We start from the raw sequence: 15,134 nt of genomic DNA on the forward strand, positions 1-15,134 counted from the left end.
TACTTGTATTTGAGAATAATGAAAATACTGAGCATGCTTTGAAAGCTGTGGAAGACAAATGTGAAGTAATATCTGGGAGGAATTCTGCTAACCTTATCTGATCACTACTGAAGACTGCAAAGACAAGTTCTGATAGGTTGCAGAGGTAATTTTCTCCAGGTCTCTCTTTTTCAATGTTGTTTCTAAGGAAATTGCCACAGTATTTTGGCACGTCATCACAAGATTCAGGGTGTAATTTCATGGCATAGCTGGCTTGCTCCCGTGGCTCGTTGCTTCTCAAGAGGTGGTCCCAGTTCTTCCCCTCGTATTTTCTAGTGGGTTTTGCTTTTAAAATATGGAAAATGCCTTCATCACTTCTTAAAATATGATTTTGTTCTTTTGGAAAGGCCAGTCTTCTATTTAAGCTCCCTAAGCAGTCTCACTGTAGGGTCTAGCAGGAATGAAAGCAAATACAAGACAGTGGGAGGAGTGTGTGGCAGGGATTTAGCAGGAGCAAGGCTATACCCTAAGGTAGCCCTTAGCTCATCTCTGCAGCATCATCGAACTGCATCCTGAGATTGCATCAGTGGGAGAATACTTAAGGGATGTGAATATACACACCTATCTCTTTTATTTGATGATACTTCATCATTTCTCACATCTCCAAATTTATACTCTCCTGTTTATAGAAAATGAGATGCAAAAAGAGGTTTTAATGACTGGGTAGTAACTGAGAACAAGGAGGCTGTTTTATTCTGGAAGTTATAGATTGATATATTGGAGATAAATAATGCTCAAGGGGAGAATGAAATGCAGAGGAATACTACTTGAGATTAGTTCAATCATTTCGATAATATTAAGAGATGCCACGATGTCTATCGAGATGATGACAGGTATCAATGACAAAGTGGCAGTGATAACTAAATAGCACAGCCCACCAACTGTGTTTGTGAATTCTTCAAAATGAGTTCCATACTATTGCTGTTTGTGTTATTTATTATTCTTAATGAATCAATGGAATGTAGAATTTAGGATTAAAAAGACTAGCAGGGTTAGCTCAGTTGGTTAGAACATGGTGCTAATAATGCCAAGTTCACAGGTTCAATCCCTGCTTACTGCAGGGGGGGTTGGGCTCAATGATCTCTCAAGGTCCCTTCCAACCCAAAGCATTCTATGATTCTATAATCTACACAATGCTGCATGCTATTTGCCTGTCTTTCTGGCAAAAGAGTCCACACCCCTATTTCCTTAGTACCTCCTTGATCTGCTTTTTTCCGTTGTATTCTTCATTGCCTTCTCTGAACACAGCATCTGTCCTGTTCTTGATCTGCAAGATGATCTTGCTTTTCTTATTTAAATGCTCCTGCACAGTTATTTCATCTATTGTAAAATAATCAAGTTATCCAGGTGTCTAATGTATTTATATGTATGTGATAGTTTGGGTGGTATGTTGACGAAGGAATTGAAAGCTACAGATATGTATGAACCACATGTCTGTCATCAGTCTTTCTACTTCTGCTTTTATTATGGTTTATTCTCCTGTCTGTGCATGACACATGAAGTTACTTGGGGCAAGGCTTATCTTTTTCTGAAGCCAGAAGTCCTGTTTAAATCTAAACAAAGATATATGTAAGGCAATTATAAGGAGAAATCCAGATAATCCAGTAGGGTTAAGCTGGTAATTATCTTTCAACGCCTGAGATTTGAACTGGTGCCAGTCTGAAGTATTAGGAGTAGTTGGAAGGTGATGAGTAAACCATCTTTTGATAACCAGGGTTTCTTAAGTTGCTCATTATGCAATGCTGTGTATAGGGCTAATGAGATTCTGGAAATTGTAAAAGAAGAATAATTAGAAGAAACAAGATGGTAGCCATCCTGTCACTGAAGTCATCTTAACTAGAAAAATTAAAAGCCTGAGGGAGAAGATTAATTCAGACTTGGTAGGTGTTTGTATCATCTTGCTTAGAAAAATGAATACATCTTCTAGGGCCCAATACAATAGGGAATTGCCTCCATGACTACAGGAGTGTGAAAGCTCCAGTGCTTCCTTGGGCTATGTGGCTATAAGGGCTAATTTTGCTTTTACAGAAAGAAATTGCAACAACAATAATAATAATAATAATAATAATAATAATAATAATGATAAATTTAAATTATTTATTTATTTATTTTTGGAAACTGTATTATGCCTTTTCAGTAATCTATCCTCACCATAGCTTGTCATACCTGGGGAGTCTGTTAAAGTTTCAGAGTATGAGTTAGTTCTTGAGGAGGGTAATCGATACCAGTTTTTATCTTTCATTCAGTTTTTGTGAGATCTAATTTGGATAAACTGAACCAACTGGATTTTTTTGCAAGGCTTTGAATATGATTGATGTGTGATGTAATTTTGAATGCTGGAAGTGAAAACAATCAAATGGATTTGAAACTACAGTGACCTGTTGTGAAGTTTCGTCCCTTGGAGCACAAAATTTTTTTTTAATCTTATAAATGAGAGTCATTATAACCTAACACTAGCCTGGGCCATGTAGTTAAGAATGCACCTTAGAAACAATCCTGCCCTAACGGGAAATGGTCAGAATAACCTAAAAAATGTTTCCCATCTCAAACTTCCATAGCTTTTTGAGGGTGATAATTATGGGTGTGATGCAGTGGGAAGAAGGCAATCAGTATAAATATGGATATACTGCAAGTGGGGTGATTGATGAAAATCATATGCCTTTTTCTTTGAACAATTTGATCAAATAAAGGACAGATACTTGAGAACTGTATTTTGCAATGTGATACTTCTTAACAAAGCTTCAGTTTAGTGCTGTGATAGAAAGGAAACAGACTGACTCACAGAAAACTGAGATCATTTCTTGGATTGCATCTGAGTGTGAAAATATAAAGTTGACATTATGGAAGCTATGAAGTGTTTCTTACAGTGCTATAAATGAATCACTGACATTGACAGGAAGAAATTGAATAAGTACATGATGGGAAACAAGTTCTGTTATGGGAAATACTGTTTCTGCTTTAATTTTGTTTTTTATTTTTCCTTCCCCTCCCCTCTTTCCCTTCCAGGGTAAATGGAAAGCTGGTGGCATTGAAGGTGATTAGATTACAAGAAGAAGAAGGAACCCCATTTACCGCTATCAGGGAAGGTATGCACTCACATTTAATGATTATACATAGGGTTTTGTGTAATTAAATTGCACTTCTTACTTCTGTGCCATGCCATAGTGAATAGGTTGAGAATTCAAATTATATGGTTATGTTCTCAGTAGGAAGAAACTTTGGTGCTTCAAAAACAAAGCCTTTGGTGTGGGAGTTCTTGTTAAAGAATGCAGCTCTGCCTCTGCTTTGGCTCCTGTTGGATTTACTATACAAATGAGTACTTAAGAGCATGTTTTAAGGTGGGTGTGAGAAGTCACTCTGGAAGATGAGGGAACTGTGTAAGTCTCGCTTCTTGCCTGCAGGCAGCACCTAAGATGAAGGTAGATGTAATTTTTCATATACCCACAGCATGAAGTGAAGAAAAGCGTTTTTTGATGAAGGCAATTTGAAGATCAGGGAGCAAAAATACAGGCGTCTTAGAAGCTGTGTGCAGTTTGGGACTAGCTTTTGTTTGTTTTTCCTTTCCCATGGACTCTAACTTGAGTGGCTTGGGAATGACTCTCATCTAGCGCACTCGGAGATGCCTGTCATGCTTTCTGCTCTGCTCCTTTATCCTTCCTTGTCAGCCTCTTGTGGTCCCTAGTGACGGCTGCTTTATCTGAGCCTGCCTGTGTCGAGCTCCTTTGCAGAAATTGCTGGATGTGCCTTCTCTGTGTGGGCCTCCTCTGGCAGAAAGTACTAAAAATGAGCCTTGGTAGAGAAATAATAAACAATTTACCATCACACCACTGATTCAGACTCAGCTGAAGTTGGTAGTGAACTAAAGAGACAAGATTCTTGCCGCTTTTGAGGGACCTTTTAAAACTGTGCGGACTATCTCAGCATAATTCCCGAAGTGGGATGAGCCAGGGGGGTACCAGAACTTCAGCCCTCGCAGGGTCCAGTGTGGCCCTGCATGGGAAGCGCGCAGCTTCGTGGCCATCGCAGTTGCGGTCCCAGCAGCTGCAGCTCCCTTGCCCCTCGCTTCTGCCTATGTTCCTGCAGCCGTCCATATGCCGTATGTCTGTCTGTACAATGAGCCTGTTCGAGGGTGGACTGGGCAAAAATAATCCTGTTGCGTGTGATTTGACAGCCTGAAGTTAGAAACCTTAAAGTCCTGTGGATTTCCATCCCAAGGTTGTGCACATTAAAGGGGGCTCGTTCACAAAGGAGGGAAGACCGTGGGTGGCCAATTTATGAAGGAATTTCAGCAGTTCTTTACTGCTTTGTTTGACTAATAATTATTGAATTATCTGACACATTTATTCATACTGATATATATTTTATCTGTGAGCTGTCTGTCCCCACAGCTGTGCCACAATAACGAGGTGTGCAGAGGGTTACAAGCGCAGCTTTCAATATTTGTAATGCCGAGTTCAAGGCGTAACAGCCTGTGTTTCAAATATGTTTATTGTTCTCCAGGTTTTTAGTTGATATGGTACTGACTTAATAAGAAAATAGCATATATGGCTTTCTTGCGCCTTTTTAGTGACACTTAAAAGGTTTTTTCATGTGAGCTTGGTCTAGACGAAAGTTTATAGCCTTATAACTGTCAAATACAGTATAATGTGTTTTCCTTTGTAAATAGTTTGTTGTGTGAGCTCAGTATAAATAAGTATTCATTAGGAACAAGAACAGAGATTTTTCCACTTGATTTTTTTTTTTTTTAAATTATAAAGGCACGCTTCCATGAAAACACTTTTCACGCTGTCATTGGAGAAGTTTGCGTTATAGCCGTGACTACAGCACTGTCGTTGAAGCCAGTTAAAATTCTGGTACTTTAATATTAGTAGAACAAAGCTCTTGTCTAGAAAAGCTTTTAAAGTTAATAGTTAATATATATATTCTGAAGTATGTGGTATCTCACTGATTTTGATGGGACTATATGCATCTATTGAATTTCTAAGTACTCATCAGGCTGGGACTAGATCCAAAGAGTATTAGGCTAATGAGAGGTTTTTTTCCTCGACTTTTGTAGACTCTTGGTTAGGTGCGGTCAAACTCAGGTTATAGGTTGGTTGTTTGTGGGTTTTTTTGGTAAATGTAATCCTATCTCCTGGGTAGTGGAACTCCATTCAGATCTGTAGAAGTTATTAGTAGAAATACAGTCTTGTATGTTTTATATCGTGTAGAAGTCAGACATACATGATGTGTAAGATGGGAAGGGGAAAAATCTGTATCTAGTTAGACTTCGGCTTTTCTGTTGTTTGTTTTGATTTTGTCAGAAACAAATATTAGGGCCAGAAAAGTAAAGAAGGCTGTATTACAAATGTAACTTTCAGAAGGTAATCTCAGTGGTGTTGTGCCAGACCTGTATTATTTGACAGTAAAGCTACAGCTGTAGACTTCACTAGCAGGACCGTTGCTTTCTTCTTAGCAGCATCTAATCCATCGTGGACACACTGGGTTCTGTAATGTATCTGTGGCTGATCTTGGCTTCATGGGTGGGGGAAAAAAAAGAAAAAAGAAATGCTTGTATAAGCTCTTGAAGTTATCTGATAAGTTTGAGACAGAAAAACAGTGAGAATGGGACACTGTGTTAAGCAGATCTTCCTTGATCTCTGTTGGCTGACTGAGGGTTCCAGCCCTATAATTTAGACTGGGACAGTTAGAACAAGGACAAATACCACTGAAGATGAGATCAACTTCTAATTTCAGTTATCTGAGGAGTAGTGTTGCCCTAATCAAAAAATGCATGTATGGTATCATGAGCCAGAGGTCTGTTGGAGGACGTTTCTTTCCAAAGTTGTTCATAATGGAGAAGCCAGGAAAGTTTTGATCTTGACGTTATTCCTTATTTTCTAATTTTCCATCAATGCAAGGCAAATTCAGGCAGGTCTAGTTATTTGTAAATTAAAACTACTGTAAGTAAATTGTTTAACGTTTCTTATGGCTCTTTGGGTAAAGCAATGAGAGAAAATAGCGTTCCTGCACTGTGCTCCTAATGGATGCTGTGTGATGTTAATTAGGGGGAAGTTACAGGCTGAAATCTTAAGCAGTGGTCATGCTGAGGGAATTTTGTAGCTGTCTGTGTACAGGGAAGCATATTGTTACTGTTGTGACAGCAGCAGAATGAAGCTTAAAGAAAAACAAAGCTACAAAGAAAAAAGACTAAGTAGGAAAATGCAGGATATAAATATGGAATATATGACTGTGGAAACAAGCACTAACTTAGTTGAAACAAAAAAAAGGAAGGAAAAGTTAAAAAAACCCCAACAAACAAAAAAACCCAGTAAACCTGCATAAGAAAAATCATAGTTAATGACTGGGGGAGGTTTAGCTGAAACTTCAATTAAAGCTTATAAAGTAATTCTGCTTTTGCAGCAGATGTGGATTTGTGTCTTCTACCATTTATCAAAGTTACATGGGTTTGAATGAAAGTAGGTAAATGTGGCTTATTAGTGCTGCTTAGCGCTCTATTGAATTTCTAGAACAAAATTTCAAAGTAGCCTGTGCTAAATGTTCTTTCAACTTGGTCTGGGTCAGTTGTACCAACTTATTGATGCTTTCATTTAGTGGCATGCAGTTTACAGGACGTTTTACTCTGAATTTAACTCGCTTAGTCTCGGATAATCTAATTTACCTTTGAAGAGCCTGAGAAAAAGAAAAAAAAAAAGGAAAAAAAGAGAAAAAAGTGCAACTGATTGGATGTGTATACCTGAGTGGGTTAAACCTATGTGATTTTCTGATCACATATATATGAGTGGTGCAGGCCACCATATTATTGTATTCTGAATGTGCCTGCAACTGTGATATCTGAGACAGTATGGAGTCTGAAAGTCATTTACACACTGTTTTCTCATTTAAACTACATTCAGTAGAATACAGATTAGCAAATGATTTGCTTTCTGTGGTAGTGTAGCTGTGGTTTATTCTTTTACTGTAACTCTCAGTATCAGCTGTTCAGAGATGTTTCAGCATCAGACTTGAAGTGTTATTAAATCCACTGCAGCCAGTGGAAAAGTTCACTGACCTTAACTTTTATCTCAGATACTTCATTCCCCTAATTTTCTGTAGTATCATACGTTCATCTAGGCTAAATACTGAACTGTGTGGTAGATTCTAATTCTGAAAACAGCTTGATTTACAATTCTGTAGTTATCTTGTTTGATTTCTGAGTAATAATGTTCCTTATTTGCAGCATGACAAAGATTTGCTTTTTGGGTATGTATGCAGACAAACATCCTTTGGTTTTATTGCTACCTTGCTTGTGAGGTTAACTTGCTTCCCATGTTCCTTTCTTGGGCATTATTTCTTCCCCATCCTAATTGTGAAAACTGTTTTGTGTTTGGTTTTCATTTTCCACCCTTGGAAGTATCACTGCTCCTTTGCTCTGCTTAATTTGATTTACTATTAGTAATAAAACTCTATTGTAGTGTTTTAGTAATGGTAATGTTTCATTTCCTGTAGGCCTAGATGATGTTTCAAAGCATCATCCGAACCAGGCATGTTTTGTAGGTATTTTTGTACTTTGCCATTTAAATGCCATGATCAGGCAACTTTTAGTTTATTTCTCTCTTTTTATTAATTTTTGTATTTACATCTTGTAATTAATATGTATTTGTACCTATTTGTGTTTCACATTTAAAAGTGTTCAGGTCAGAGACTGTCTCTACATCTTTGATCTGACAGTTGTCCAGATAATTTGCCATCTACTCCAGTGTCGAAGGCTGTTACCTTAATGCCGCGTATGGAGAGCAGTGTGGAAAAATAGCACATAAATGCTTTGGAAAGAGCCAACTGTCTTGCATTATAAAGTTACAAAGAACACAGGATTTGCTTAATGAATCTCTTTAACTTAAATTTTTAAAGAGCAGTTCAGCATGCATACTGACTAAGTTTGTTTTGTGACTTGTGGGAGAAAACTTAATGCATTTGAGTGCCAGTATAGAGCAGGGAGGAGAGATGCTTAATTCTTGACCACAAAACATCTTCAAAAGTCTTCAAAGTTTCAGGCCTCTTCCATCCATATCTCACTGTGTGGTAGGAGGGAAGAAGAGAAGCTAAAAATAAAAACCTTAAAGGGTCTTTAAGAAGCAAATGCGAGTCCACCTTTATGCACCTGACTGGATGGACTTTCTGAGGTTGGGAGGTTTTCTGAGGCCTCCCCTTCTGAAGTTGTCAAGCTAGATGGGATAAATCTTCACGAAACTTTTATCTGTGGAAATCTGAAGTGGAGTAACTGCTAAGAAAACAGTACAGGCAAGATCAGCAGTTTGCCAAGAGAGAGCTCTGACTTAAATGAATGTGTAATTTATTGCTCCGTGTTCCTAATGGATGCACAATGGAAAATACTGCTTTGTAGTAACAATACTGCAAGTGATGTAAAGCACAGTGTGTACCCGTACCATCTAAGGAAGGGCTACAGAAAATTATTTTTTTACTCAGTAGATATAATTCTTGTGACCCCATATTGAATTATAACCTGAGTTATTGCACGTGCTTCCCAGCTCAGTGATTTTTGACTGATACATAGCATAATGATCTTTGCAACTTTAAGTCAACAAATGACCTCATGGCACTAGTTAGATGACTCACGGTGATCAGCCTCCTATCCATTGTATTAGACTAGGTCTGGGAGGTTGAATGCTGTAGGTCAAGGGCACAGTGAAACAGTATCTGCCAATTTTTTTAAGAGGTATTGCTGGTTGATCTACTTGTAAAAGGTAAGTCTGAAAACCGCAGTGGGAATCCCATCTTCGTCTGCCAGTAAGGAGTAAATTATTCTTTTTTTTTGGAAGTTAAATCATCCTCTTATAAAAAATAAACCTATTCTTCCTTTTATGCAGGGTTTGAAATTTTGTTTTTGTTTTTTTTTTTTTTTTTTTTTTTGATCAAGGAAGCTTGACAGCTTCTTTCTTTTGAGTGATAGGAGTTTGGAGGACTTTCACATTTCCTTCATGAAGTCCAGTCCAGAAATTAAAATTTCCATAACTGAAATGCCTAAAAGCTTCATATGTGTCTGGCTCAACAAGCCTCAGGAAACTTCAAGACATTACGTTTAAGATTATGGAGATGTAACTATTCTGAGCATGCATGTCGCATGAGTTACTATAGGAGTTTTGTGTCTTTATGTTTTTAAAGTCTGAGGATAAGTTCACTCTCCCCAAAAGCCACATTGCTTTGGAGTATTTAAGTAAAAAACAGAAAAGGACAGTAGCTTGGCTGTAGCTTAGGGAACTTTTTCATTGCCTACAGAGTTGGCAGAGCTGGTCCCTACTGCAGGCTAAATAGCTACAGCTCAATTAACTGTAAAGTCCCTGCAAAGCCATTGCAGCTTGTAGTCATAACAGCTTTGTTTTTCAGTGCTGTTAAAAATAAAACATACAAGCCAAAAACCTCTGAGACACTTTGTCACTGGATATTTAAGGTCAAGAAGTATTCAAAAGTAAAGAAACTCCAGGAATTTTATTTTCTCTGTCTGGTCTCTTTCTGTTATGGGCATCCTGCAGCCTTACCTGAACTGTATGCTTCCTCAAGATAAAGGGGGGATACAAAAGTTCCACATCAAGAGAGGTTGCGCTTCAAAAACCACAGTACATTTTGAAAAGGATGTTCCTGGGACCTTTCTTATGAAATGAAGTCAGCTTTTAAAATTTCCAAGACTTTTGGATGTTACGTGTTATTAAATATGCTGTCATGTTGTAGAGAAGTGTATATTCATTCCTATTGAACACTAATAATAGAAAAATTACGTTTAATTTCTGGAATTTTTATGACCAAACTTTTTTTTGGTAGTTCAGACTTCGAACCATATTTCAGTTGTGCTTTCTCCTGCATGTGCATTTGCGTGCATTTGTGTGTGTCTGAGAGAAGCATGTTAGATCCTCGGCAATGTGGAGCTTCAAAGCAGCAGGAACTTTTGTCTTTGTGCTTTCCCTCCTGCTGCTCTCCCCAGCCCTGACTGGCTGCTAATTTTTTTTCCTGATGGTATTCATTTGCCTTGCTCTGAAAGCCATTGGACTGACTGGCTGAAACAGGTGAACTGAATTTCTGGTCATCTCAGATGAACATAGGAAAGCTGATAGTTTTCCAATCTCAGATACAGTATGAGTGGTCACTGTGATGTTACTGTATCTTGCTTTTCAGTGTGTCCAAACTGCGCTGTGCTCCTACCTCACTTCTTTTTGATGGACCAAACGAAGGCTTTTGTCTATGTAGGGTCCTCAGAAATGGTAGAGATTGATAAAGTCTGTCCTGCTTGTTTCTTTGTTCCTTGCTATTCATAGGCTGAGCAATAGCCTTTCCTTTTTTTTTTCCCCCTTCTTTTTTTTTTTTTTCTTTTTACCATCTAACAAATCAGTAGTTCTCACAATTATAAAACCTTCAGGAGAGCTGGGATTACATAAATGCAGCATAAATGATGGTGTTTCCCTTTGAGAATCATGATATAAATTTTAAACTCTGTAATGAACTCCCATCATGTGGGAAAAGTGTCATGCTTTTCTGAAAGGTACAAATGAAAATTCCAAATTATCCGGCTTCATAGAGCTAAATCTGTTCCACAGAATATTCTGTCCCCTCTGTCCTCCTCCCATTCCCCCTCCAACACTTTATCTGTAGCCTGCTGAGATGGAACACGGCTGTATCAATTGAATCTTCCTTCAGTACTTTTGATGTGCAAGCTGTGATCTTCTTCTGGCTTTTGTTCTTGGGCACAGTTCAAGCAAGAAAAGAATAAGGTGACACTTTGAGGACTTTTTGCTTGTTTTTTTTGTTCGGGTTTGTTGTCTGGTTTTTTTGGTTTTGTTTTGTTTTGGTTTTTTTTAATATCATCATTTTGCCATCAGGAATCCTTTAGTCATCCTTGTTAATGGTAGGTACACCTTTCAGACTCTGCCGTACTTCCACTGAAGAAGATGTCTGTGCATCCTCAGTATTCACATGGAAGGTGTTGGATAACGGATCTCATGATGGTTCCAGTGCTAGAAGGTTACAAATCCATTAGTTCAGGGACGTTGTTGAACCCTTCTCAGTAAGGCATTTGCCTATGGTTTTCTCTGACCTGAGTTTCATAGAATCATAGAATCGTTTAGGTTGGAAAAGACCTTTAAGATCATCCAGTCCAACCATTAACCTAACATTACCAAGTCCACACTAAACCAATTAAGGGTAGACTAGACTAAACCATGTCCCAAAGTGCCATGTCTACCCGTTTTTTGAACGCTTCCAGGGATGGTGACTCCACCACCTCTCTGGGCAGCCTGTTCCAATGCTTGACTACCCTTTCCGTAAAGAAATTTTTCCTAATTTCCAACCTAAACCTCCCCTGGCGCAGCTTGAGCCCATTTCCTCTCATGCTATCGCTAGCTACTTGGGAGAAGAGACCAACACCCACCTCACTACAACCTCCTTTCAGGTAGTTGTAGAGAGCGATAAGGTCTCCCCTCAGCCTCCTCTTCTCCAGGCTAAACAACCCCAGTTCCCTCAGCCGCTCCTCATAAGACCTGTGCTCCAGACCCTTCACCAGCTTCGTGCCTTCGTTTCAGGGCACTCTGACTCTGCTTTTGGCCCTGCTGGGGTCTTCTGCTCTGAGCAGTTTTCTTCTGCTCAAAAAACGTTTCTTCTCTTCCCTATTTAATGCAGGAGTCGGAACTGTTGCATTACAGATTTGGCTGGTCTGCTGCTCTCTCTGTCCCTCATAGTATGATGGCAATGGTAGAAAAAAAGATGGCAATTACAGAATATGGAGGATAGAAGAAGGGGGGTAATCCTTTCTTAAGGATATAATAACTATAATCGGTAACTGTAAGTCATACAGAACCCTTATGCAGCCATCATGGCTTTCTTGTCTGAATGGAAGTTGGTGAGGGTCAGTCTTTTTATGCTATATGCAAATTTAACCTCCTCTTATAGCACATGCTACCACCATAAAATGTAGACCTAAGTTATTCCTGCTCCAAGTAGTATTAGTTTTTACCCTGTGACCATATCCCAGTTGAGCAGATTGAACTGGTGATACAGATACTAGCTGGTTGTTAATATGAATGGAGATGCTAGCAAGTGATGGCATCTCTGCTTGAATTGCTTAGAGACCCTAGAAGAGATGCCTTCCAAGTGCCAATACCTTCCACGGCCACCTGGTGAAATAAAACTTTGATATCATTTGGTGTTGAGGCAAAGAAATGTCTCCTGAACCTAGCCAATTCTTCAGATTGTTTTTTCTTTGTTATATCTCCCTTTTGTGAAAGGAATAATCTTGGCAATGGTACCATTTAGCCTTGTGATTAAAGTGGGGACTTTAAATCTGCACAGAGACATTTGTCTTTGACAAGACCTCCGAGTGCTTCATGTGTGTTTTTCTTCTGCTGTGTCCTGGATTTTGAAAGTATCAGAGCATAGGTGGCAACTCAGCGTTTGAACCAGTTCAGTTAGCTTGAGTTTTCTCCTTAGTCTTTTGTGCCTGTTAAACTAGTAGGTGACTGTTGTATCTCAGCAGAACTGGTTTCAACTTCGGGTAAATGCAAAATAAGGACATAAGAAGGTTGTCTGTGTTCCTGGTGTTAAACCTCTCCCCCCTTGAAGGAAATACATCACTACATGTAGGGAAAGAGGTGCGTGGGCATGTTTATATATTGTGTGTGCATGTGTCTCTTGTATGTCTTAAAGACTTGATATAGAAAGCCGATTAGCCCTTTCCCCCAAACAGCCAAATCCTTTGTGAAGAGTCGCATACTGGCTTTGATCAACCCAGAGAATGTCTAAGGTGGGTGGGATTTGTACCCACATCTAGATAAAGATAAAATGCTTCCTATGAAAGACATCCATTTTTGTCAGAAGTTGTGTCTGAGACACGTGGCAATCTTCTTGCTACTGATGACAGTCATCATTCGTAAACACATCATGAGAACAGGTTTTTTGTGTTTTTAACATAGAAGGTTCATGAATGAATTACCCTAATTCTCCTGATGTTTGTAATTCGTTTAGATATATGGTATGAAACAGTCCTGGTTCTTCAGGCATGGATATAACAATGAAGATGTGCACGTGCTACTGCTGGATCCACAATGGTGCCTTTGTTTTCAATGCTTTCCTCTCCATCCACAGTACAATAACTACTTTTTTTTTTTCTTTGAATACCCAACTAGTTTATTGCAAATTTGTAACTTCTTTATAAGCAGGTCCTAAAATTAAGCATCATTAGTCCCTTTCCAGACACAAGATACTATTCTGTCTTAATATCTATACAAATCTCTCATATATGAAAGGGAGAAAGATTCTTATTTGCAAATGATGGGGCCATGCCTTCAGAAGAGGCTTGCTAGTAGAGAAGACAGGCAGCCTGAGAGAGGATGAGGCCACTTCAGTATTTTGCTCTGCTGCCTTTTATTCCCATCTTTTGCGGTAACGTTTCAATTCTTCCTTAAATATGTCGTCTGTTCAGGGAAGTAAAAAATCCCAGTATGGTAAAATGCTATGTTTAGATCACCGTACTATGCTTAAGATATTAAACATGCATTGTTTCTAAACTTCAAAATACTTGGGAGATATTTTCAGTAGCCTACATCTTCGTGCTGGCATGAAATACGACAGCAGCCACTGCAGTCAATAAACAGCATGAACTAATACCTTTCTCACAGGAAGAAAGGCATCAGTTATAATTAAAACGGTGGAAAAAGTGTTAGCAAATACATCTTATATTGAAATTATGTATGTGAGGAAAAAAAAAAGACATTCTTTCTTTTCCTCCCTTGTTTTTGTTTTCTTTTTCTTCACAGGCTGCTTTTTTCCTGTGGTCCAGCTGCTGCTGGATGCTGGAGGCATAGTTGTCTGGGTCAGGCCATTCCTTTGGGAGACAACACTGCTCCTTTTCCTCTCTTGTATTTTTCCATAGGGTGAAGATTGTATTGCAAACAGTTTGGTTCAATTTTTCAGTTTTTGCTGAGAGAGGTGGGAGATTTATCATCCAGGAATTATATGGAGCTGAAATACATGCTTCATAATGGGATCTCTTCTTGCAGCATGGGTGGAGATACTGCTTTCAGGCTTTATAATCAATGTGAAGAGAGTAGCATTTCAAAATTAGAAATTGACCTTAACTGTCTTCTTCAAAGCAATGAAAATGAATATCCACATTATTTTACTTAGGAATGTTCCTCCCGAGTACGCAATATAAAAACAGAAGCTGATAATGTATCGCATTTTTCTGGTGAGATGAAGGGGAACTGGATGGTTCAGAGACTGGTAATAGGATATCGTGACCTTCCACCTCTGACCCATTTATTAAAATACAAGCCATGACAATGGAGTCTAAAAGTCATCACTATGGGATATACAGCTCTAGAATCTGGAACTGTGCATTTCTGAATTGTTAGTGTCTGGGCCACTTGTCACAAACTTCCACAGCTTCTCAGCTGGCAGCAGATTTAGCTGGAGCTAAGTGAAAAGTGAACTAAGAACAGAATGAATGGAGGAAGCCTTGTAAATAAGGATATATTAGCTGTGCTAAACTTGGTGATTTGTATCTATTCTGATCTGCTATAGCTTGTTTGTCCTCCTTGTTTTGTGAAACTTGATTCAGAGTTCCCTTAATCAATGCAGAAGTGGTACCAACCAGTTTTCTTTGACTGTTACTTTGGGACATTAGGAAGGGGTTAATATGAAAAAGGATGCTGTGTATGTCGTAAGAAGATGCTCAAAGCTTGCACTGTCAATGCAAACTAATTTTAAGCACGTAGTGTTTTGCTCTGGATCTCCTGTGGAAGATTCCTAACACCCTTTTTGTGTCTGTGGATAACTTAAGCTGAGAGCTAGTTATGTGAAGCCCATCTTAGTTGTACAGCTCAGGTAATTATATAACAAATATCCTTGTGTTATCACCTGGTTTTGCCTGAGCAGAAGCAATCAAGAAAGTCAAGAAGGTGGTAGAATCTTGGTGTGCCACCATGCTAACTTTGCAGACAGGGTGATAGCAGTGCCAGGGTGGCTGGCTTCCATCTGAAAACATCCTACCTTCCCTCATATCTCCTAAAACTTGAGAGGACAAAGTAACTCAAGTTACTGTGATAGGTTAAATA

The 15,134-nt window shown here is 38.8% G+C and overlaps 1 protein-coding gene across 3 annotated transcripts in view; it reads left to right on the top strand.

Annotated features, from left to right (window-relative positions):
- Window positions 1-15,134, top strand: part of CDK14 (cyclin dependent kinase 14) — a 258,581-nt gene that overhangs the window by 103,998 nt on the left and 139,449 nt on the right. For all 3 annotated transcript variants that reach the window (XM_075705351.1, XM_075705350.1, XM_075705349.1), the window contains one exon: window positions 3,046-3,125. In XM_075705351.1, the coding sequence (XP_075561466.1) occupies window positions 3,046-3,125 (80 nt within the window). The remainder of the gene's footprint in view (window positions 1-3,045; window positions 3,126-15,134) is intronic.

The sequence above is a fragment of the Pelecanus crispus genome, chromosome 2 (genome assembly GCF_030463565.1).
Source record: "Pelecanus crispus isolate bPelCri1 chromosome 2, bPelCri1.pri, whole genome shotgun sequence".
Lineage (NCBI taxonomy): Eukaryota > Metazoa > Chordata > Aves > Pelecaniformes > Pelecanidae > Pelecanus > Pelecanus crispus.